At 57.4% G+C, this 22,957-nt stretch overlaps 1 protein-coding gene across 6 annotated transcripts in view; it reads right to left on the bottom strand.

Moving 5' to 3' along the window:
- Positions 1-22,957, bottom strand: part of ADAP1 (ArfGAP with dual PH domains 1) — a 78,829-nt gene that overhangs the window by 51,918 nt on the left and 3,954 nt on the right. For 2 of the 6 annotated variants that reach the window (XM_064593449.1, XM_064593450.1), the window contains exon 1: positions 8,487-8,718. The exons of 1 other annotated variant lie outside the window; for it this stretch is intronic. In XM_064593449.1, the coding sequence (XP_064449519.1) occupies positions 8,487-8,568 (82 nt within the window). In that variant the 5' untranslated portion in view covers positions 8,569-8,718. Of the gene's footprint in view, positions 1-1,511; positions 1,580-8,486; positions 8,794-22,957 lie in introns of those variants that run through there. 3 more of the 6 variants (XM_064593451.1, XM_064593453.1, XM_064593448.1) reach the window with 3 other exon arrangements.

Below are 22,957 nucleotides of genomic sequence, written 5' to 3'. Positions count from 1 at the left end.
GTTGGGCCTCAAAACAAGTCTTAATAAATTTAAGAAGATCAAAATAACATGACTCATCTTCCGACCACCATGGTGTGAAACTAGAAATCCATTACAAGAAACCTCGAAAATTCACACGTGTGTGGAGATTCAACAACATGCTACTGAACGACCAGTGGGTCAAGGGAGAAATCAAAAAATAATGGAAACAAATGAAAATGGAAAACAACACACGGAAACTCAGAGAGCCCAGCAACAACTGTGATGAGAGGGAAGTCCACAGCGGCAGGCGCCGGCCCGGAGAAACGAGAAAGGTCCGTGATAAACAGCCTAACTTGGCACCACAAGGAACTGGAGGGAGAACGGATGAAGCCCAGGGCGCCCGGGAGCACAGCTGATTAAGTGCCCGGCTCTTGGCCTGGGCTCAGGTCGTGATCTCAGGGTCGTGATGTCAAGATCGTGAGATGGAGCCCCACACTGGGCTCATGCACAGCGTGGAGTCTGCTTGAGACTCTTTCCCCCTCTGCCCTTACCCCACTCGAGTGTGCTCTAAAAAGAAAAAGGAGAGAGAGAGAGAGACAAAAAGATAATAGAAAGATCAATGAAACAAAGAGCTGCTTTTTGGAAAAGACAAACAACCCTGACAAACTTCAGCTAGACTCACCAAGAAAAAAAGAGAGAGGACTCAAATCAATAAAATCATAAAGGAAAGAGGAGACCTACGACTGAGACCATGGAAACACTGAGGATCGTACGAGACTATCATGAATAATTACATCCCCACAAATTGAACAAGAAACGAATAAATCCCTAGGAACATACAAGACTGAATCATGAAAAAGTAGAAGATCTGAACACATGGATTAGTAGCAAGGAGATTGAATCCGTAATCAAAAACCTTTCAACAAACGTCCAGAACCAGATGGCTTCACTGGTGAAGTCTACCAGCATTTAAAGAAGCAATACCAATTAATAACAAAAAATAGAAGATGAGGGAACACTTCCAAACTCCTTTTATGAGGAGAGCACTACCCTGATGCGAAAATCAGACAAGGACATCACAGTTACGGGCCAACACCCCTGGTGAACACAGATGCAAAAGTCCTCAATGAAAGATTTGCGAACTGAATTCAACAACACATTAAAAGGATCATACACCATGACAGAGTGGGATTTACTCCAGGGATGCAAGTTTGCATCAAGAAATCCATCCAAGCAGTCTCTCCTTTGCTGTCCTGCCCACTGATCCCTTGCAGCGTGTTCAATAAACATCTACGTCCTTAGGAAGAAAAAAATCAATTTGGCATCCACAAATCAATTAATGTGATATGCTCCACTAACAAAAATGAAAGATAAAAATCATATGATTTCAAAAGATGCAGTAAAAGCATTTGACAAAATTCAACATCCATTTATGAGAAACACTCTGAACAAAGCGGGTACAGAAGGAACGTACCTGAACACAACAAAGGCCACGCAGGTCAAGCCCCCAGCTCACATCACACTCAACAGTGAGAAGCTGAGAGATTTACCTGTAAGGTCAGGAACAAGACAAGGATGCCCTCTCTCTCCGCCTTTATCCCATCTGGTACTGGAAGTCCTGGCCAGAGCAACAAGGGAGGAAAATTGGTAAAAGGCATCACAACCAAAAGGGAGATAGTAGAACTGTCTCTATTGGCAGATTATTTCACTATTTCTACACATTATGTGTAGAAAACCCTAAGGATCCTCCACACACACACACACACACACACACACTAGAACTGATCAATGAATTCGGTGAAGCTACACGACACAGAGTCAACGTACAGAAGTCAGTTCTGTTTCTCCACACTAATAGCAAACCATGAGAAAGAGCAATTAAGAAAACAATCCCATTGACAGGTGCATCAAAAATAATAAAACACCTGGGAATAAAGTTAATCCAGGAGGTGAAGAGCCTGTATGCTGAATGCTATAAAACCTTAAAGAAATTGAAGACACAAGTAAATGGAAAAACAGTCCGTGCTCATGGTTGGAAGAATTAATACTGTTCAAATAGCCATACTACCCAAAACAATCTACAGTCCAATGCAATCCCCATCAAAAGTCCAATGGCGTTTTTCACAGAAATAGAGCAAACAACCCTAAAATTTGTATAAAATCACAAAAGACCCCAAATAACCAAACAGTTTTGAGAAAGGGGAACAAAGTTGGTGGCTTCATGCTTCCCAATTTCAAACTATTTTACAAAACTACAGTAATCAAAATACTATGGTGCTGGCATAAAAACAGACACATAGATCAGTGGAACAGAATAGAGAGCCCAGAAATGAACCCACCCATACATGGCCGATTAATCTACGACAAAGGAGCCAAGAATATACGACGGGGACAGGACAGTCAATTCAATAAATGGGGCTGGGAAAACTGGACAGCCTCATACCATACACAAAAATCAACTCAAAATGGATTAAAAACTTGAGTGTAAGACCTGAAACCATAAATCTCCTAGAAGAAAACAGTAAGCTTCTTGACATCGGTCATGGTGAGGATTCTTTGATTAGGCAACAAAAGCAAAAATAAACCAATGGGACCGCATCCAACTAGAAAGCTTCTGCACAGGACAGCAAATCATCAACCAAAAGAAAAGGCAACCTGTGGAATGGCAGAAAATATTTGCAAATCATATCTAATAAGAATATCTAAAAAAATATAAAGAACTCACACAACTCGGTAGCAAAACAAAACATCAAAAACACCCAACAATGCAATTAAAAATTGAGGAGAGGCTCTGAACAGATATTCTTCCAAAGGGGACACACAGGTGGCCAGCAGGTCCACGAAAAGGTGCTCATCACGATCGTCAGGGAGATGCGCATCAGGACCGCGGTGCAATCCCCGCCCCCCACCTGTCAGAATGGACAGTCACTGTCCAAAGGACAAGAAGGAACAAGCGTTGGCGAGGATGTGGAGAAAGGGGAACCTTCGTGCGCTGCTGGTGGGAAATCAAATTGGGGCAGTCACCGTGGAGAACAGCATGGAGGTTCCTCAAAAAATTAAAAATAGAACTACGGTAAGATCCAGCAATTCCACTTTTGTGGAGGGAAAGACAGACACTAACTAGGAAAGTCGTCTGCACCCCCGTGCTCACTGTGGCGTCTTTCACCATGGCCAAGACACGGAGTGGCTAAGTGTCCACAGACGGACGAGTGGACACCGAAGATGCCGTGTGTACATATACACTGGAATAGTATTCCGCCACAAAAAAGAGGAGAACCTTGTCCTTTGCAACAATATGGATGGATCCTGAGGGCATTATGCTAAGTGAAAGGAGTCAGAAAGAAAAAGATAAATACCATATGTGGGTCCGAGGAAAAAACCCCTGAACTCATCGACACAGAGAACAGCCTGGTGGTTGCCAGTGGGGTGGGCGAGATGCGTGAAGGGGGCCGAGGGGCACCAACTTCCAGGTAGAAGATAAGCAGGTCCTGGGAAGTAACGCACGGCGTGGTGACCGGAGTTAATAACACCGCGTTGTATATTTGGAAGTTGCTAAGAGAGTAGATCTTAGAAGTTGTAACGCTCTGTGCTGACAGACTGTTCACCAGACTTACTGCGATCATTTCACAATGTACACAAACCCCGATCACTGGGTTTGTGCACCTGACATTAATACCATGCTCCATGGGAACTGCACCCCAATTTCGTTTTATTTTTTTTTTTAGATTTTATTTATTTGTCAGAGAAGAGCGCACAAGCAGGGGGAGCATCAGAAGCAGGCTCCCTGCTGAGCAGGGAGCCCGATGTGGGGCTCGATCCCAGGACCTGGGATCCCCTGGGATCATGACCTGAGCCGAAGGCAGATGCTTAACGACTGAGCCACCCAGGCGTCCCTGCACCCCAATTTTAAAAAGGAAGGAATTTTGCCACATGCTATCATGGGGCTGGACCTGCAGACACGAGACAAACACCATGGGACCCCACTTCTCTGAGGGACCTGGAGTCGTCAGGCTCACAGAGGGCAGCGGGGGGCCTGGGAGGGGGCGTGTTTTGTGGGGACAGAGTTTTAGTCGGTGAAGGTGGAAAGTTCTGGAGACAGCTGGCTACACAGATGTGAAGGCGTTGAAGGCCCTGAACCAGACACACCCACATGGTTAAGACTGTCCGTTCTAGGTTATGTGTATTTTAACACAATAAAGAGAAGGGGGGAAAGAGCCTGTCTCAGCCACTGCTCTGGGCCTGACGGGGCCACAGGGAACAGCCACCAGGAGGGCAGGTGACAAACCCACGCCTGCCAGCCTGGTGCAGCCCCTTGTGGCTCATCCGTGGGGGAAATGGGGCCGAGCAGCCAGCTCACAGGTGTGGGGAACAGCGCTAGCAGGCCCCTGGCCCGAGCAGGGCTGAGTCAACAGCAAACGAGGAGGGCAGGGCCCGAGGGGGGGGTGATGTCACCCCCTGCCTTCACGGCGCTGCCTCAGAACAACCAGGCCCAGCTCACCACCCTGGCCCGCCCAGCAGCTCCGAGTCCCCTCTGGGGCAATCTCAGCCTAGTGAGTGTCCCCGGCATGGCAGAGCGGGGTGGCTGAGCCTCCCCTGCTGGGGTGGAGGGGGGCAGCTGCTCCCCAGCCCCCCCCACACGCACGGGCACCAGGGGCCTGCTGGCCTGTGGCCAAGCACAGAGCCAGCTGACGGACACAGCCTGGAGCCCCCAACCCTCCAGACCGAGAATCACCTTGTGACCCAGCCATCCTACTCTTCCGGCTCTGCCCCAAAGACTCAGACTTGCACCCCCGCGTTCACAGCGGCCAAGAGGGGGAAGCCACGCAGGTGTCCGCTGCTGGAAGGTAGGCCCAGTGTGGGGCGTCCATATCACAGAAGCCCGGACACGCGAGCGTGGCAATGAGCCAGAAACAAGGCGAACGCTGCAGGACCCACTCACTCGAGGTCCGGGAGCCGTCAGACCCACAAACACAGCAGAGCCGGGGGTGGGGGCGGGGGGGCCGTGTTTCCCGTTTACAGGATGCTAAGAGCTCTGGAGACGGACGGGGATGGTGTACTTAATGCTCCCGCACATCTAAGACTGTTACGAGGGGGGCGGCTCAGTCGGTTGAGCTCGGACTCCTGGTTTCAGCTCAGGTCAGGAGCTCCTGGTGGGATCGATCCCTGCCTCAGGCTGCCTGCTCAGCGGGGAGTCTCGGCTTCCTCTCTCCATCTGCCCCTCCCCCTGCTTGTGCAAGTCCACAGGCATGCTCTCTCTCAAATAATGGTTAAAATGGTGACTTTTATGCATATTTTACCACAATAAAAATAATCATTTTTTTAACCCAAGAACCAGGTGAGTTACTGCCCCAGAGATGGGTGCTGCCCGCCCAGCCCACTCCTCAGCAGCCCCTGCCAGCCACGCGCCCTCCCAGGGGACCCTCTCCCCAACGAGGCCAAATTCCTGGAATTCCCCCCACCAAGCTGCTCTGCCCTGGCTTACAGCAAGTTCAGCAAGTTCGGGAGAGTCATGTCCGCCACGAAGCCTTCCCGGGCTGAGCGAGCAGCTTCTGCTCCAATGTCACCTGCCTGGTTGAGCAGGCACCACCTCCGGTCGTGGCTGAGCCGCAAGGACTGGCCCCCTGGCCTCTCAGAGCCAGACCGTCTGGGTCCTGGCTCCGGAAACGTGCCTACAGAAGCCTGCATGCAGCCATCCCAAACCACCTGTCTTGTCAGAAACGAGGACCCCCTCACGGCGCCGACTGTGCGCGTCAGAAGGCCCAGGTGCTCTCAGAATTGGCTTTACCTGGAGTTTCCAGGTGACTCAGATGCCCAGGTGACACGCATCAAAGGACCACACGATTATCACCCACAGCCAAACCCAGTTGAAGACGTGAGAGCCCCCAAGTCCTTCCGGGGCATCGGACCTGAGGCTCAAAGGAGAGAATCTATCATTTGTCCCAACTAGGTAGGCAGCTTGGAGGACGTGCAGAGGCCCACCCCCCCTCCCTTGACCCCAAGATGGAGACCCCCACCCAGGCCTTGCAGGGGAAAGGGATGCAAACGCACCCACTCCCTCAGCCTGTCACTTCTCTGGGAGGCTGTTAGCTGGGTCCCACGCGCAAAGGAGGGGGGAGCCTACTCCTGGAGCAAGTCCTGTGGGGCTGCAAGGACTCCCTCACCCCACCTCCCTCCCAGGAGCCCTCACCTGGCCAGTTGGCCCGCGAGGGCCATGGTGGTTAGAGGTGGCCCAGGCCTGCCCCCTGGCCCCGGCCATGCCCTGCTGCTGGCTGGCTGTGGTCAGGCAGGGCAGCCATGAGCCAGTCCGTGTCACCACAGAGAGGCCCCCAGCCGCCCGTCTGGGCGGCGGCAGGCACGGTGGCACAGAACCTGGACAGACCAGATGACTCCATCCAAGCAGCAGAGACTGTGGGCGGGCATTCCACCGGGGTCATGAGGGAGGAAGCAGGGCAGCAGGCCTCGCCCCCGCGCCCCTGGAGCAGTGGGGAAGGCCAGCAAGGGCGGCAGGACTATGGCATCAAGAGACCTGCTCTGCCTTTGAAGGCCCACATCCCCCAAGGCGGCTCAAGTTTCCAAGGCCTCAGTTTCCCCAGCTGTGAAATGGGGGCGATCGCCAGCTCTTGCCTGTTCCACTGGGCTGCCAGGCAGATAAGGCAAGATGCTGATGTCATGTGCCAACTCTGAAAAACCAGAGGCTTGGCCCAATGCCTGGGAAAGCTGGGCTTGTAAGAACTGACCGCTCCGGAGCCCAGCGTGCCTGCCTCGGGGCAGTGGCCTCTGGCTGAGTGGGGGGGGTGCAGGGCATGGCAGTGCCCACTGGGAGGGGAGGGGCCCCTGCAGGGCCCAAGAGGCCAGGAAGCCCCCTGTCCCACCTGCCTACCCCGTGAGATCGCTGGAGGGAGGCTGTGGGTCCAAAGACGCTGCTCCTGAGCAGTGTACCCAGGAAGGAGAGGGACAGGGCCAGCTCCCCCTCCCCCGGCCCCCTGCCTGAGGCTGAGAGCCTCTCCCTGGTGCAGCCCACTCTCCTGAACAAGGGAAAGTGCAGGTCTAGAAGAGGGAGGTGGGGAGCGTGTGAGCGGCGCCAGCCAGCGGGCAGGAGCAGAGCACAACGGTGGTGCCGATGCTGCCCCCCACCCTCAGGGTGGGCACCGCGGCTCCCCGGCTCAGGAGGCCAGGGGCAAGGCCACCGCAGTCTGCCCAGCTTCCAGAGAAGACTCCCACTGGCTGCGGGACACTCTAGCTCCTGGTATAGCCTCTCTTGGCAACACCGTAGCTGACCAGCAGATTCCCAGGACCTGGGGCTGCCAAAGGACCCCCCCCCCCCAGCCCAGTGGGTGGGCAACAGAGGAGAGCTGGTGACCGGGTCCCTTCTGGAGTGCCCAGAGGCTGCATGTCTCAGACTGCCGTCTCAGGACAAACACAGGCCCCCTCCTTGGGGGGCTTGTGCTAGGTGTGTTCTGAGGAGTCTGGGCTAGGAGCCCCCAGTGGGGTGTCCAGTGTCCTCCTGGAGTGCCTGGGGAACAGCCCTTGAGTGGGGCCACCCTCCACCCTGGGGTGACGTGAGCAGGTGAGGCTGCCCCGCCCCCACCCTCAGCAAGGACTAGGGGGTGCTGCTGATGGCTCAGAAGCAGGGTTCTGCTGGCCTGGAAGCTCAGCCTGTCCTTTTCCTGCCAATCCCAGGACAAATCGCCCCAGGAAGGGAGGGGAAGCTCCTCAGGACTCCGGCACCTTGGAAATCACCCCAGAGCAGGGCCACCCAGGAGCAAAGTCCAGGAGATGCCTGCTGGGAGGATGGGTGCAGGTGGACTGGGAGCTTGTTACAGGCTGCACCTGCCGGAGGGCCCCACCTGAACTGGCCATCTGCCCAGAGCAGCCGGTTGCCAGGGTGGGGAGAGGGGAGCCCTTTCCTACCGGGCTTCTTCCCCCAGCCCCCTGCTCAGGGCGCGTGCAAAAGGGTGGCCCCAGGCGGGGGGGGGGGGGCATGACGTCACCTCCAGGTGGTGGGGAGCCAGGTGGACCCCACACCCACGCACAGAAGCCCCCGGGCGGCTCGCCCTTTCTCTCCCTGCAGACGCTCGCCCGCGCGATTTCCTCTTTCTCTGCGGAGCCGAGGTTTCGCAACGCGGCGGCGGTCCGTGGGTGACAGCGAGACACGCAGCCCGGGGGGAGGGGAGGCGACACAGCCACAGGCCCCGGGGCCGCTGGGAGGCGACGTCCGGCTCCATGCAGGTGCACCCCGGGCCCGCGCCCCCTCCCCCCGGCCACGCAGGCGCCGCAGCACCCCTCCCAGTCCCCGGGGCTGGCATCCAGGCCGGCACCCACCCGGCCGCACCCATCCCGGCCCCGCACCCACTCTCGCCGGCGCCCACCCGGGCCCGCGCCTCCCAGAGGCGCACCCACCCCGCCCCGCACCCACGCGGACCGGCCACGACCCTGGGCGCACCCACCCGGCCCGCACGCAGCCTGGCCCCGCACCCACGCGGACCGGCCACGACCCTGGGCGCACCCACCCGGCCCGCACCTACCCGGGGCGCCGCAGTCGGCGCAGCTCGTGTTCCCCGGCCGCTGCAGCAGCTCCAGGACGGCCCTTCGCCGCTCCGTGGCCATGGCCGCGATGCCCGCCGCCCGGGATGCCGGCCGCGGGCCCGGAGCGTCCGCCCCGCCGCGCTAGGGCCCCACGCAGGCTGCCCGCCGCCCGCGGCCCTGCGCCATCCTGGGCGGCCTCAGTCCGCGCGCCGGTTCCGCATTCCTGCCGCCGGGCCCGGCTCCGCCGCCGCCGCCGCCGCCGCTGGTGTCTCCGCCGCGGCCGCCGAGCGTGTGCCGGCGCGGGGCCCGGGGCGCACGGCGCGCTCTGGCCGGCACGGCCCGCGGGCGGCCCCCAGCGGCGCGGGCGGGCGGGCGGCCTCCTTCCGCGCCCAACCCGGCCCCAGCCCGCGCGCGGCGGGACCAGCCCCAAGGTCTCCCCGCTGCCCACCCCAGCCGAGCACAGCGCCCCCGGCCACACCGGTGGGGGGCTTGAACAGGCCTGGGGGGGCTCCTCCGCGCGGTGCTGGGGGTGGGGAACAGCTCCTGGAGACCTACTGTGTGCAGGGCAGCACTCCTGGCCCGGTGGCGAGCTGGGGATGCTGGCTGAGGGAAGAAGGGTACCAGCTCACACTGCCCCTGCCCCAGGGAGGAGTCGGCCAGCAGGCCCCACCAGCTGTGGGGGCTCAGGCTGCAGAGGGACAGGACAGTGGGGGTCCCCATGCCCAGGATGAAGCCCCACTGTTTGAGGAGGCCAGGGACCCAGGAGTGAGGGCCACAGGAGGGATGGAGGCGACAGGTAACAGGTGTCCGTCCCTTCCTCTGACTCTGCACTTTTCCAAATTCTTTCCATCATCTTCTTAAATTACGGATGCAATGACACATCCAGTTGAAATAAGCATCACACTGAAGAACTATAGCTCCTGTCCCAGGCAATTCTGAGCCGAACGCTGTTAACCATCCCTCTGCATCCCTCCAGAATGGTCCCTAATCCTTCTGCCCTGCCACTGGGTTTTTGTGGGGTTTTTTGTTTTTTTGGTTGGTTGGTTGGTTTTCACTTAGTAAGTCCTTACATATCTTCCAAGTCAATACATATCGGCCTATATTTTTCTCTTTCACTGGCTGCGTTCCACTCAAAGGTCACTCAGCTGGGCCCTGCCACGTTCACCCAGTCGCGGGCTGAGGGGCATTTAGAGCCGTCACAGCTAGACGACTGGCCCTAGTCCACCGCCAACATCTCCGTGAGGGTTTCAGGTGGATTCACATCACAAAGGGGCCCTTGCAGGACAAGGGGAAAGGCACTGGAATCACTGGAAGACCCTGCCAGTTGCCCTGTCCCACCAAGTGCATGCGCTGCGCGCCGCAGCCAACTCGGGGAGCACAGAGCTTCCTGGGCCTCGTCTGTTCGGCAGAACGCGGCACCCCACTCTGGCCTGCATTCCTAAGTCACTAGTCCCGTGGTGCTTTGTGCTCAGCTGACCACACGGCTCTCTCCGCCATCAGACTGGAGCCTGAGCAGACGAAAGGCGTTTTCATCTCTGGGCCCCTGTGCCAGGGTCAGAGCCTGCCACCCAGCACACGTGAGGAGAATGCTGCTTAACGAAGATGTTAATGACAACGAGGTACAGCTGCTGGCTAGTTAACCAGGCACCAGGCGTTAGGTTAAACCCCTCAATGTAGTTTCTTAGCTAACTCCCATTTTATGGGGAGTCTGAGGTATGGAGCAATCCAATCAGATGCCCAAGGCCACACGTGGCTTCTACATGTCAGGACTGGGGAAAACGCAGGACTAGAAAAAAGACACACACACTGGGAAGGCTGCCCGGAGAGGGGCCACGGCTCCGCCAGGGGGCAGAGAGGAGCACGGGAGCGCTGAGGGGCCACAGAGAGGTGTCGGAGGAAGAGCAGGTGTGGACCAGGGCTTTCTGCGGGAGGGAACCACGTGAGCAGACAGCCTCGGCCTGTCCGGGGACACGTCCTCTGCCTTCTCTGTCTTCCCGTCTGACTGAGGAGGCGACGGCATCGCCAGGGGAGGGATGAGAAAAGAGAAGTCAGGATGTGAAGCCAGAGTCCCCCGAGGAGGCGAGGGCAGGGGCTGCAGGGCTTCCCGGCAAGGGGACCCACTGGCTGTGGTCAAGGCTGCTGGAGGAGCACGGGGCCCACACAGGATCCAGTTGGTGACAGCACAGCAGAGACACAGGGTCTGCATCTTCTGGGCCTGGGCGGGGACCCAGCAAGACCTGGTGCCCACCCGCCCACAGCCACTGAGCAGACGCTAAGCTCCTTGTGGGCAGTGTCTGCCTGCTCCCATCCCCACAGCACAGGGGAGTCCACGCAAGGCTCGTCGGCAGGCAGGGGCGACAGGGCCCTGGCCCCCAGCCAGCAGGGCCGCATCTTGGCATTGGCAGGGCTGGCTCTCCCAGGGAAGGAGTGAATGGACGGAGGCTTCCAGGGATCAGGGCCAGGCCTGGGCCTCCTGGAGGGGAGGAACCCTGCCCTTAGCCTGATGGAGCAGCCACTTTCCAAAGGCCGATGGCAGACACAGGTCGTTGCCCTCCTTGAAGGCCCTCCCCGGCCACGCAGGCAGGATCCCCCAGACGAGGAAAGAGACCCCCACCAGGTCCAGGATTTTGTCCATGGACCCCAGAGCTCCTAGCCCAGAGTTTTGAGACGATCAGGCCCAGAGCACCCCAGGTTTTAACACCCGCTTGAGGAGAATACAAAAGAAACCACCTCTCACAACTGTTTCCTGTCTTTCTATCAACAAGGTCTTTTTATTCTACCAACTGGATTTCTAAGATCTCCACAGCAGGGACTGGTACGAACACCAGGGAACCTTTCTAGTCTGTGGGATCCCCCGCCAAGGCCTCTGGATGCGAGCAGCTTTGCAGCCTGAGAATGGTGTTTGGTCTCTGTCCAGCACCTCCCGGTTCTCCAGTCCCAGACAGGCTGCCAGGGAGGCGGCTGGAAGCAGAGGGACCTCCATCCTTGCTGGCTTGCAGTCGGAGGTGTGAGGTGGGCTGGGAAGATGCGGGGATGCTCTGGGTTTGAAACTCAGCCTTGTCGAGACCCGCACTGGAGAGCAGGCCCTGGGCTTACTGGGGGTCCCAGGATACAGTGTTGGCAGGTGCTGGACAGACACCCTCCGGCCCAGCCAGGGAGACAGGATGGAGAAACCAAGGCTCCCGGAGGTGAAAGTGGCACAGGAGTGCCTTGAGAGCAGGGCGTCTGGCCAAGGCGCCTCCAGGCAGCCAGTGAGATTTGCTGTGGGGCAGAAGAGCGGGCGGGATGCAGAGGCCAGGGAGGCCAGGAGGGCCCCCGAGGTGCCCAGCAGGGGCGGTGACCCTGAAATGCAGGGTCCCGGAGGGCAGCGCTCCCCAGCCAGGGCTGCGGAGTGTCTCCACAGTGGGCTGCTGTTTGCTGGCTTATGCTGGGGGTTGAACTGCCTCCCAACCCCTGTACCTGTGAAGGTGAATGTGGCCTTAGCTGGGGACAGGGTCTTTGCAAATGAGCAAGTAAAGTCGAGGTCATGAGGGTGGGTCCTGCTCCATGACTGCGTCCTTATAAAAGGGGGATCTGGACACAGACATGCATGCAGGGAGAACGCCGCCATGTGATGGAGGAGGGGGCGGCGGTGGGGTGGCTCGGGGGCTCGGGGTGCAGCCTGGAGCAGCCCCGCCCTCAGCGCCTCCAGGAGGAACCTGCCCTCCACCCAGGCCTCACGCCTCCACAGCTGGGAGGGAACAGATGTCTGCAGTTCTGAGGCTCAGGAGCAAAGGAACAGTGTGACGTTGCTTTTCTCAGCCGCTTTCGAACAACAGCGTCAGGAAACAGACAGCTCCCAGGGCTGCCCACTCCTCAGGGGACCCCTGGCCTCTCCTCCCTCCCCCTGCCTCCTGCCAACAGTGGGGAGGGTCCAGGCTGTCTGGATCAGTCTAACTGGGGGTGAGATAAGAGCAAAGGGCCTGGGAGTCCAACAGTCTTAAAGACCCCAGGCCCAAGTCTGGGCACATCTTCCTCCCCTTGAAGCCAAGGATGCTCCCTCCACACAGGCTCCTTGGGGCTCCTAGGTTCCCACCTACAACCCTGGCCTGTGGCCCGTCCCGGGGTCATGCCTTCCTGTGGGACCCCCTCCTGGTCTCACCTCTTCGTCCTCCCTCCAGAGGCTGATGGGCAAGGGCAGGCCTCAAGGAGGGCCAGGGGGAGCCAGACACACCAGACAGGTGTCTGTGGGCCTGACTAGGGGCCCACGCAGGGCAGGCCCTACCTCTAAGGAGGAGAAACAGATCGGCTGTCACCTGTGTTTGCTGGAGGGGACGGCGAGGCCACCCAGTATCAGGGAGGACAGGGAGGGGTCAGCAGGGCTTCCCAGGGTGAGTCTGAGCCAGCTACAGGGAGGGGTCTCAGGCTGACGAGCACGGAGGCCTGGGGCTTTGGGGAGGTCCTGACACAGTCCTGGGGGCCTGGCCCCTGTCCTGAGGGTGTGGGGAGTAAGACAGTGACCGTATGTCTGCCCTTGGGGGTCCATGGGAGGGAGTCTGGGAAGGGCAGGCCTGCGGGCGATGACCCAGGGGAGACAGCTTGCTCATCTGGGTATGGGGGTTGCGCACACGGGGAGAGGGTGGACTCAGGGCTTTGTGGCCACAGGAGGCACCGGAGATGGTGGCACCACCAAAGCCCACGCAAGATCAGGGAGGGGTCCACCTGGGGACCGTGGGCACAGAGGCAGAGGGCCGGAGACAGGGACCTGGGCCATTGGAGCGCCGGGAGGCTGCAGCAGGCGGGCCACCCAGGAGGCGCTGAGCCGGGGAGAGGGGCCCAGGTGACCTGGGCACAGGGGGGCCGTGCAGAAGGCAGGAGGGAGCTCCCAGGGAAGGGGGGAGTGAGGCAGGACAGCGGAGAAGCTGCAGAGCAGATGGCAGGTGGGGAGGACAAGCTCAGACAAGGAAGCAGCATGAGGCCTGGGTGCCTCCGGCGTCCCCCATCCCCACAGAGATGGAAACCCCCCGCCTGTGTCCGCTAGCCCTTTTTCTGCCCGGACACCTCTGTCTCCAGATTCTGGAGGAAATTCTGTAAGGGGGGTAAGGCTGGCACTCCTGCCCGGGACAGGAGAGGGGACACACCCAGCCCAAGGGAGGTGGCCAGCGTGAAGGCCAGTCCCGGCCGACCCCGGCCCAACCCAGTCCCAGGCACTCAGGAGGAGCTGGGCGAATGCTTGTAGTCCTTGGCTGACATGGCACCGTCCTTCTGGGCAGCCGGGCCTTCCTTCTCTAGGACCAGGTGGCGGCCACAGCCTTTCAACCGTATTCATGGAGCACCTGCTCCGTGCAGAACCCTCAGAGGTTGGGAGGAGCTAGCCAGCTAGTAGGGGGGCAGACAGAGACCCCCAGGCACCCAGCAGAGGCGTGTCCACCCCCTGCCAGCACCCAAATGGTGTACATTGCATCAGCCCTGACCCGGCATGCCATGGGGGGGCAGACCCCAGCCTCGTAACTCAGAGGCTGCATGACCAGCAGCTCCCACAGTGGCGTTAGGCGAGGTGTGAGCAGAGCAGGAGCCAGACCGGGCCGGGAACCCTCCTGGGGCCTCACACCCTCCTCTGGCCCCCGCCAGGCAGGGCGGCCACATCCCTATGCCTCTGCCCTCTCTCCTCTGTGGGCCTGCTCCACAACAGCCCCCAGGGGACCCCTGCTTCCGCTGTGGGCCCAGGTGTGAGCTGTGGGGAAAGCCCCCAGCAGGACGTAAGCACGATGCCCAGGGAGCCAGTCCCCCAGGGTGGAGGCTGTAAGAAGGCCACTGAATCCCACAAGCCTGACCACGAGGAACAGCTTCCTGGTGTGGCCGGGGACAGTTCCCGTTTTAGAGCCAGCCTTACCCAGCGCAAGTCCTGCGGCCCCACCCCCAGGAGAAAGACTCATCAGTTTTCTCACCCAGAGAAACACAGAAAAAGCAAAAGAAAGATGCTCCAAGTGGCTCAGAGCTTCGCAGGAGAGGGGCTGACATGCAGGGTGCTCCTCCCACCCTAAAGCCAGAGGCGTGGTAGTTACAGCCCCGCAAGGCAGGGGGAGTGGGTCATGGCCACCAGATGCTCTCCACATCCCTGTCTGGGAGTGGCGCGAGCCCAGAAACCCTCTTGGAAGCTGGGGGTCACCAGGGGAGCCCCCGCAGATGATGGGAGGGTGGGGGTGCTAAGGTTTGCTTAGTCGGTGTTGGGGCATCTGAAAACATGTTTTGCTTGGTTTCCCAAAGAGCAACGGCATCTGGAAGTGGGAGGAGGGCGGGTGTGGAATGCTCTCCGGCTGGGTAGAGGGCTGGCAAAGGCGTGGGCCCCGTGCTGTGCCCGAGGCCTCTCCAGGCAGCCACCCTCACGGGGCTGGGGTGGGCCCAGCGGGTGAGGTCCTCTGCGGCTCTCTGCCCCTTGCAGCCATTCCCAAACGTGGTGTGGGGAGAAGGGTGAGATCCGCAAGAGGATATGGAGCCTTGCTCTCTTTCCCTGACCCTGTCCCCTCCCAGCAAGGACACTGAGCAGTGGATCTTAAGTTCACATGCAAATTGAGGCAAAAAAAATTCCAAAAATCCACTTAGAAAGAACCTTTACAAGTCAATAATAAAAAAGGCAAGTGACCCAATTAAGCAACAAGAAAAGGATCTGAACAGACATTTCTCTAAGAAGACTACCATGGCCAATGTGGACACGGAAAGATGCTCAGCACCATCAGCAGTCAGGCAAGTGCAAATCGAACCACTACTAGATCCTACTTCTCCCCCACCCCACACGCACACACACGCACACACGCATGTGCACACACACGAGGACGGCGGCCGCTCAGTACCAGGAACAAGAGTGGGGAAGGTGTGGGTCCTCGAACCCTCATCCTCTGCTGCTGGGGATGGAAAATGCACAGCCGCTGTGGGAACAGTCCGCTGGGTCCTCTAACAGCTAAGCACAGCGTTCCCGAGGGACCCGGCAAGTCCACCCCCAGCTACAGACTCAACAGAAATGAAAACACACTCACTCAGTCACTTGTCCGTGAATGTTCGCGTTCTTCATAGCAGCCAAAGGTGGAAGCACCCCAGTGTCCGTCACATGAGCAGTGGGCAACACACTGTGGTCCGTCCACACAGCGGAGTATCCCTGAGCCACAGAGGAGCGAAGCATCAACACACACCACAACCTGGGGAACCTTGAAAACGTGATGTTCACGGCGCCTGGAGGGTGGTCAGTTGAGCGTCTGACCCCGGGTTTCAGCTCAGGTTATGATCTCGGGGTCGTGGGATTGTGCCCCGCGTTGGGCTCTGCACTGAGCGTGGAGTCTGCTTGGGACTGTCTCTCTCCCTTTCCCTCTGCCCCCTCCCAGCTCATGCGCCCTCTCTAAATAAATAAAAATAGATAGATAGATAAATGCTTAAAAAAAAAACACATGATACTCAGTGAAATAAACCAGTCACAAAAAGACACAAGTTGTATGATTCTACTAGTTATAGGAGTTCTCAGACCTGTAGGGTTTTCCCCTTGTGTTCCAGTGAGAACGGAGTGGCTCTCCATATTTCTCAGGTCTGACGTCATGGCCCCTGTGCTGAGCCCCGCTGAATGAAGGGGTCCTGCCTTCTACCCCTCAGCAGCCCCACACAAGATTAACATCACACCCCCTAGAGGATGGGGAGACTGAAGAAGGAGGCATTGGGCCACATCTCACGGGCTTCTCTCCAGGATCAGATCACAGGCCTGAGGACAGGGTCAAGCACAAGGGACCCCCATAGACCCCAGACAAGGTGGTCCAGAGAAGCCTGCAGTCTCATGAAGCACAGGGAGGAAGGTGTGAAAGCACTTCATAGTTTATCAGGTGCCACACACTGCAAACAAAGTTGACTGCCTCTGAGCCCATCTGCCATGGACACAGTCTATGAACCAATACATCATGACAAGCCTGACAGGTGCAAGAGGACCAGGCATTTGAGACAGGGCTTGTATTTCTCAGAGAAGGTCCCTCCGCCTACCATCCATTCATCCATCCATCCATCCCTCCATCTATCCATCCATCTATCTATACATTATTTATCATCTATCCAACTATCATCTATCCATCCATCCATGCACCCATCCACCTATCCACCCATTATCTATCCATCACTCCATCATCTATCCATCCATCCATCCACCTATCCATCATCATTCATCCATCCGTCCATCATCTATCATCCATCCATCATCTATCCATCCATCCCTCCATCTACCCATCCATCTACCTATCCATCCATTTTCTATCATCCATCTATTCATCATCTATCATTTATCCATCCATCATCTATTCATCCATCCACCTATCCATCATCTATCCATTCATCTACCCACCCATTATCTATCCATCATCTATCTACCCATCATCTACTACCCATCCATCCACCCATCCATCCACCTACCCACACATTATCCATCCATTATCTATCCATCATCTATCTACCCATCATCTACTACCCATCCATCCATCCATGCATCCATCCACCCATCCATCCACCTACCCACACATTATCCATCCATCATCTATCCATCATCAACCATCCACCATCATCCATCTCTCCATTATTTATCATCTATCCATCCATCCACCTATCCATCATCAATCCATCCATCATCCACCCATGCATCCATGCATCTACCCATCTATTCATCCACCTATCCATCCATCATCTATCTATCCATCATCAATCTATCATCTATCCATCCACCACCTACTATCCATCATCTATCCATCCACCACCTACTATCCATCATCTACCCATCACATATTTATACATCCATCTATCCTCTATCCATCATCTATCCATCCATCCTTCTATCATCTACCCATCTCCTATCATTTACCCCTCTATCCATTCATCTGTCATCTATCCAGCCATCATCTATCCATCATCTATCCACCCATCCATCCATCATCTACCCATCATCTATCCATATCTATTCATCATCTATCCCCCCACCCATGCATCTATCCATCCATCTACCCATAATCTATCATCTATCCATCCATTCATCATCTATTTATCCATCCACCTATCCTCTATCCATCCATCCATCATCTATGCATCCATCTATCCATCATCTATTCATCCATCATCTATGTATCCATCATCTAACTGCCTATCCATTCATCTATCCATTCATCCAACATCTATCCTTCCATCATCCAACTATCTGTGTCTTTCCTCCTGCAGGATCATCTATAACGTGACTGACATTCCTTCCACTTCCCACTGAGACGTGGGATCTATGTTCTCATCTTAAATCTCAGTGGGGGTTGGGGCACCTGGGCGACCCAGTCAGGTGAGCCTCCAATTTTTGGTTATGGCTCAGGTCATGACCTCAGGGTTGTAAGATCGAACCCTGTATCGGGCTCCATTCTCAGCATGGAGTCTGCTTGAGACTTTTTCCCCTCCCTCTCCCTCTGCTCCTCCCTCAGGCGCTCACTCTCTCTCTCCCCCTCTAAAATAAATACATAAGATCTTAAAAAAAAAAAAAAAATCTCAGTGGGGGTTGTGATTGCTCCAACCAGTGAAGGATGGTTGCAAGACAGCACACAGACTTCTTAGGCTGGATCATAAAAGGATGTAACTTCCACTTGGTGCATGCTGTGTGTCACTGTCTCTTTCTATCCCAGTCTGTCTCTCCTTAGGGCCTGAGCTGCCAGGTACAAAGCCTGGCCCCCAGCCACCACACTGCAGAGACCATGTGGAGAGAGCCCAGAGAGACAGTGATGCCCCAGCTGCCAGAGACCTTGCAGCTTAGGTCTTGGCCATGCCCATGCAAGTGAGTAGCCTCAGGTGGGGCAGCCAATCCGAGACATGAAAATGAGAATCATACAATGCTGTGGTTTGAAGCTAAGTTTGGGGTGGCCTGCAGCCCAGCAAGGACTAACTGGCATAGTGGTGGGAGAGAGGGAGAGAGGAGCCTGGAGGAGCAGGGGCCACAGGGCTGTGTACCTCGGGACCCCATGGCCCTGGGCAGACACCCACATCCAAGCACTCAGTCCCAGGGGCTGGGAGGCCCCTCATTCATAGTGACCCTCTTGTCTCCAGTGGGGTCTTCTCTGGGTGGGGCTCCTGCTGCCCCCAGATCCCATTTCTACCCCTTGTAGCCTCTACCCTTAGGCAGAGTTTGTGGGTGCAGGCAGTGAACCCCTTGCCACCCATCACTGACTCCCCTGTGGTACCAGGCCCACAGCAGGCACCTGCGGCTCCCGTTCTCTCTGAGCCCCCAAGCCCCCAGCCTGGCCGTCAGGTCAGGAAGACCTGGGGCCTGAGGGATGCACAGCCCTGGTCCTATCTGCAGTTCCTGGGGAACACGGCACACACTGTCCCCTCTAGGGGACCCTCATCAGGCACTGCGGTGCTGCCACTGTCCAGTAGGGGCCGCCATGCCACCACATTCTGTCCCCGAGGTGCCACTGACCCTGCAGGTCAATGGGAAGAAGGAAGAGCTGGTTTCCTCCGAGTGGCTGGCCCCCACCCCTGCCCCAAATTACTGGGCTTTTGTAATAAGGGGGGGGGGGATAGCCACCAGATCCCACAGTCCAACCCTAAAAGCCCCAAAGTGGTAACCAGGCCAACATCTTCAGAAGGGTCTGTCCTTCAGCTCCAGGACATGCCTGGAGGACAGATGCTCCCCTGGGGGTGTCCCCAGTCCCACCCCACACCCATCCAGGACCTGCTGTCCTTCCAACACCGCCTGCCCACCACAAGCTTCCTGGATCCCGCACCTGCAGTCCCAAGCTTCCATCCCTGGGCCTTGCTCCACCCCCAGGGCCCAAGAGAACGTTTCCCCTTGGAGTACAGAGAAGCTGGGTGTCCCCCAGGCAGCTCAGGGCTCTCCTCCGCTACTCAGTGGGGCAGCTGCTAAAATCTAAAACTGTAACATGGCAAGCAGAGTCCTGCCCTGGAAGCTCTTGTCCCCCGTGTCACGGCCAGGGAAGCCCACCCTGCCGGAACCCAGCTGTTAGGGTGCTGGGGTCAACTTTGCAAGCACATCCCCTGCCTCACGCTCCTCGTGCACCCAAGTAACTTCCTCTCCTACTTCCTTCCCCCACTCGAGTGCCCCGGGCCTACTCAGGCTCACGGTCCAGCACACGATGCAGGCCCTGTGGCCGAGACACGTCCAGGCTCTGCGGGCCCAGGAGTTCAGGTGCAGCTGTAGCAAGGGGGGCCACAGGCATGCGTCCCTCTTCCTGCCCCCTGACCTCTCTGTGTGGGGTCCCCACGGGGACTCACTTGGGCTTCCTCAGAGCTCAGCAGCCTCTAACCCCAGATTCAGGGAAGGGGACAGAGGCCCACCCCACGTTGCATAGGCTTTGAAACGGCCATACTGCTCTGGGGTTTCACTGGACTGAGGGCAAGAGGCTGGTCCAAACCCCGAGACAGGCCGGAATTGGGGGACAGGCTGGAGAACAACAAGGCGCTCTCCCGCTCTCACCCCTGCAGCCCCTCCCCTCCAGGGCTCAGCAGTAAATCCACAGCTTTCCAGAGATTCTGTTGGCTATCTTCTGAGTTCATGGAGAAAAGGGGAGAATGATAAGAAACCAAGCAGACAACGGGGCGCCTAGGCGGCCCAGTCGGTGAAGTGTCTGCCTTCGGCTCAGGTCATGATCCCGGGGTCCTGGGACCAGCCCAGCATCAGGCTTCCTGCTCAGCGGAGAGCCCGCTTCTCCCTCTGCCCTTCCCCCCTGCTCATGCTCACTCTCTCTTCTCTTTCAAATAAGTAAAATCTTTTAAAAAAGGCACCAAGCAGGCAAGAGCATTTATCTCGAGACACCTCGTTCTGGTGGTCACAGGCACCCTCTGCCCTGCTGCTCGTGCGTCCTCGGGCTGCATCCACACCCCCAACTGCTCTGACCCCTCCCCGGCCCGCTGCCCTCTGAGGGGGCACAGCCTGGCCTGGAAGAATCAGGGGTGTCCACCAGGAGGAGGAGGGAAGGGTCCGCACAAAGCGAGCATGGAAGGGCCTACAGCATGACAGCAGGGCTCCTGAGAAGTGGCTGGGCAGGGCTCCCCAGCCCCCAGCCCACCCCGGGGACGGATCAGTCAAAGCCAGGAGGCCGGAGGCCAGGCTGGCGTGGCTACACGCCACAGACATGCACTCCAGTCCCTCCAGGAGCAGAGAAGCCTGCTCTGGCCTGGGTCACGTCGGTCTCAGGACAGCCGCTCTGCAGATGGAGCTGCCGCTGGGTCTACGCCAGGCCTGATGGCTGACCAGGCACCAAGCATGATCTGTTGGCCTCAGAGCTCCGTGCCCACCCAGTGGGGCCTGGTGGCCTCCCTCTGGCCCGCGACGCCCCCCACCTCAGGACGCACAGCCCCCCCCCCCACTCCTGTGCTGCCCAGGGGCCTGCAGACTGGCCCCTTGCACAGAGCAGAGCCACCCCCTGCTCCTCTCTAGGCCCAGGAGAGGGCATGGCCCACAGGGAGAGGCAGAGAAGTGGGCCAGGCCTGACTGCAGGGCACAGAGAAGGTCATCAAGCAGACCCAGGGAGACAGCCCTGTCCCAGGAAGAAGAAAGAGACGACTGGAGACTGGAGATGCCAGAGGGTCCTCGATGGGGAGGGAGACGAGAGTCCTGAAGTCTGCAGTTCTGGCGAAGTCGTCACGGCTCTCGGGCGGTGCAGACACGAACTGGACCCACTTGCAGATCTGCAGGCCTGTGAGGCAGCGACTGCCCCGTCCACCTTCACGGCTCTGGATCCCATAGGTCCAGCATCAGGAAGGACCTGCCTATCTCGATCTTGAACATTCCCGGACCTGCTCACCACTTGGGCCAGCAGAGGAGCATTTTAAAGCAAGACCACGACACAACAGCAGAAGCCACCCGGGCTCCCGCCTTCCTGAGTGCCCAGCAAACCTACCCAACAGTGGTCTCAGGCTTCCTAAGGCCTTGGACGCCTGGGGAACACGTGGCATGTCCCCTAATGAAAGTACGCTGGTGGATAACGTCCTTCTAGGCCACCAGCAGCAGGGCCCTGACGGAGCCCCATCAGACCGACTGGCACCGGCCACCCGGCCTGGACCCTTCTTCCCTTCTTCCCAGGAGGGCCCCCCCTTCCCTCTGCTAAGTTCTGTGCACAGGCCGCTGTGAATTTGGTTCCATTCCTGCACAAGACTGGAAGTTGGTAATTTTACTCACTACAACGAAGTCACTTCTGTGGCCTGATAGAAAGCTCTTTGATGTTTCTTGCAATAATAAAATCTCTGCTTTCTCGCCCATAAATAATCTCACTGAAAGACTGAATCCAAACGCCCGGTGGCCAGAATGACAGGCACAGATAGCTCATTCTTTCCCAGGAAGGACGGGCATGACGTGAGCTGTGCAGACAGAAAGCAGCCCTCGTTCGAGGAGGCCCCGAGGGTCCCGGCCTCCAAAGGGGACACCCGAGCAGACCGCCACACTCCTCCCCCAAAGGGCCCATGAAGCCACCATGAGTGGCACCAGGCCTGCCCCTGGCTGCCCTACGTGCTTTGCAGAACTGTATCTGGACATAAAATCAATGCGGTTTTCCCAGGAAAAATAAACCGGGCTATTTATGGACAACATAAAATTGCAACCACAGGCATATAATTCATAGGTGATACAAAATAACCAAACACAACAAGCTCTTAAGCTAATGATTTGTTTCTATAAAAACGATACATGCTGGGGCGCCTGGGTGGCTCAGTTGGTTAAGCGACTGCCTTCGGCTCAGGTCATGATCCTGGAGTCCTGGGATTGAGTCCCGCATCAGGCTCCCTGCTTGGCAGGGAGTCTGCTTCTCCCTCTGACCCTCATGATCTATCTCATTCTCTCTCTCAAATAAATAAATAAAATCTTAAAAAAAAAAAACAAAAACGATACATGCTTGTTATAAAATGCAATCATAAAGAAAAATACACGGAGAAAAGCCACATACATCCAGATGATTCTGTCACTCGGACATGTATCGTGAACGTTCACTGCACGGGATCCCAGACACCTCTCACGTGTACGTAAAATTAGAGACGAACACTTGACAGGAACAGGGTCACGTCATACGTGCAGGGGCTGGCTCTGACCTGATCCTGTTTATCAAGTACATACCCGTTCACTATCATCCACCAGCAAGAAGCAGCTGCAAAGCAAGTGCCGAAGATTTCAGAAAAATATGGGCTTTAAACCCAGCCCTGAGAAAATTCGATCCATAACTGGGTTGCTGCAGATAACGAGGCAAAGCCTCACAGCCGTGTGAGAGCACGTCTTCCGGACACGGGCATGCGTGAGCTACTCACCATCCAGCAGCTCGGCCCCAAGGCCCATCCAGGCCCCATGCTTCCATGTCCCCCTCACATCACTGCTAGGGTTCTTTGCGGTGTGGGGCGGTGCGGTCCTCAGAGTCCACACCCGCGTCCCTGGCCAGACCCCGTGAATCTGACTTTCCAGGGGGTGGTCAGGTTAACGATCTTGGGCTGGCAGGGGACC

This window comes from Mirounga angustirostris, unplaced genomic scaffold (assembly GCF_029215605.1).
Source record: "Mirounga angustirostris isolate CCGP_5_RB_7025 unplaced genomic scaffold, mMirAng1.0.hap1 SCAF_5, whole genome shotgun sequence".
In the NCBI taxonomy this organism is placed as follows: domain Eukaryota; kingdom Metazoa; phylum Chordata; class Mammalia; order Carnivora; family Phocidae; genus Mirounga; species Mirounga angustirostris.
Note: the sequence above shows the minus strand (reverse complement) of the source record. Positions and strands in the feature narration are given on the sequence as shown.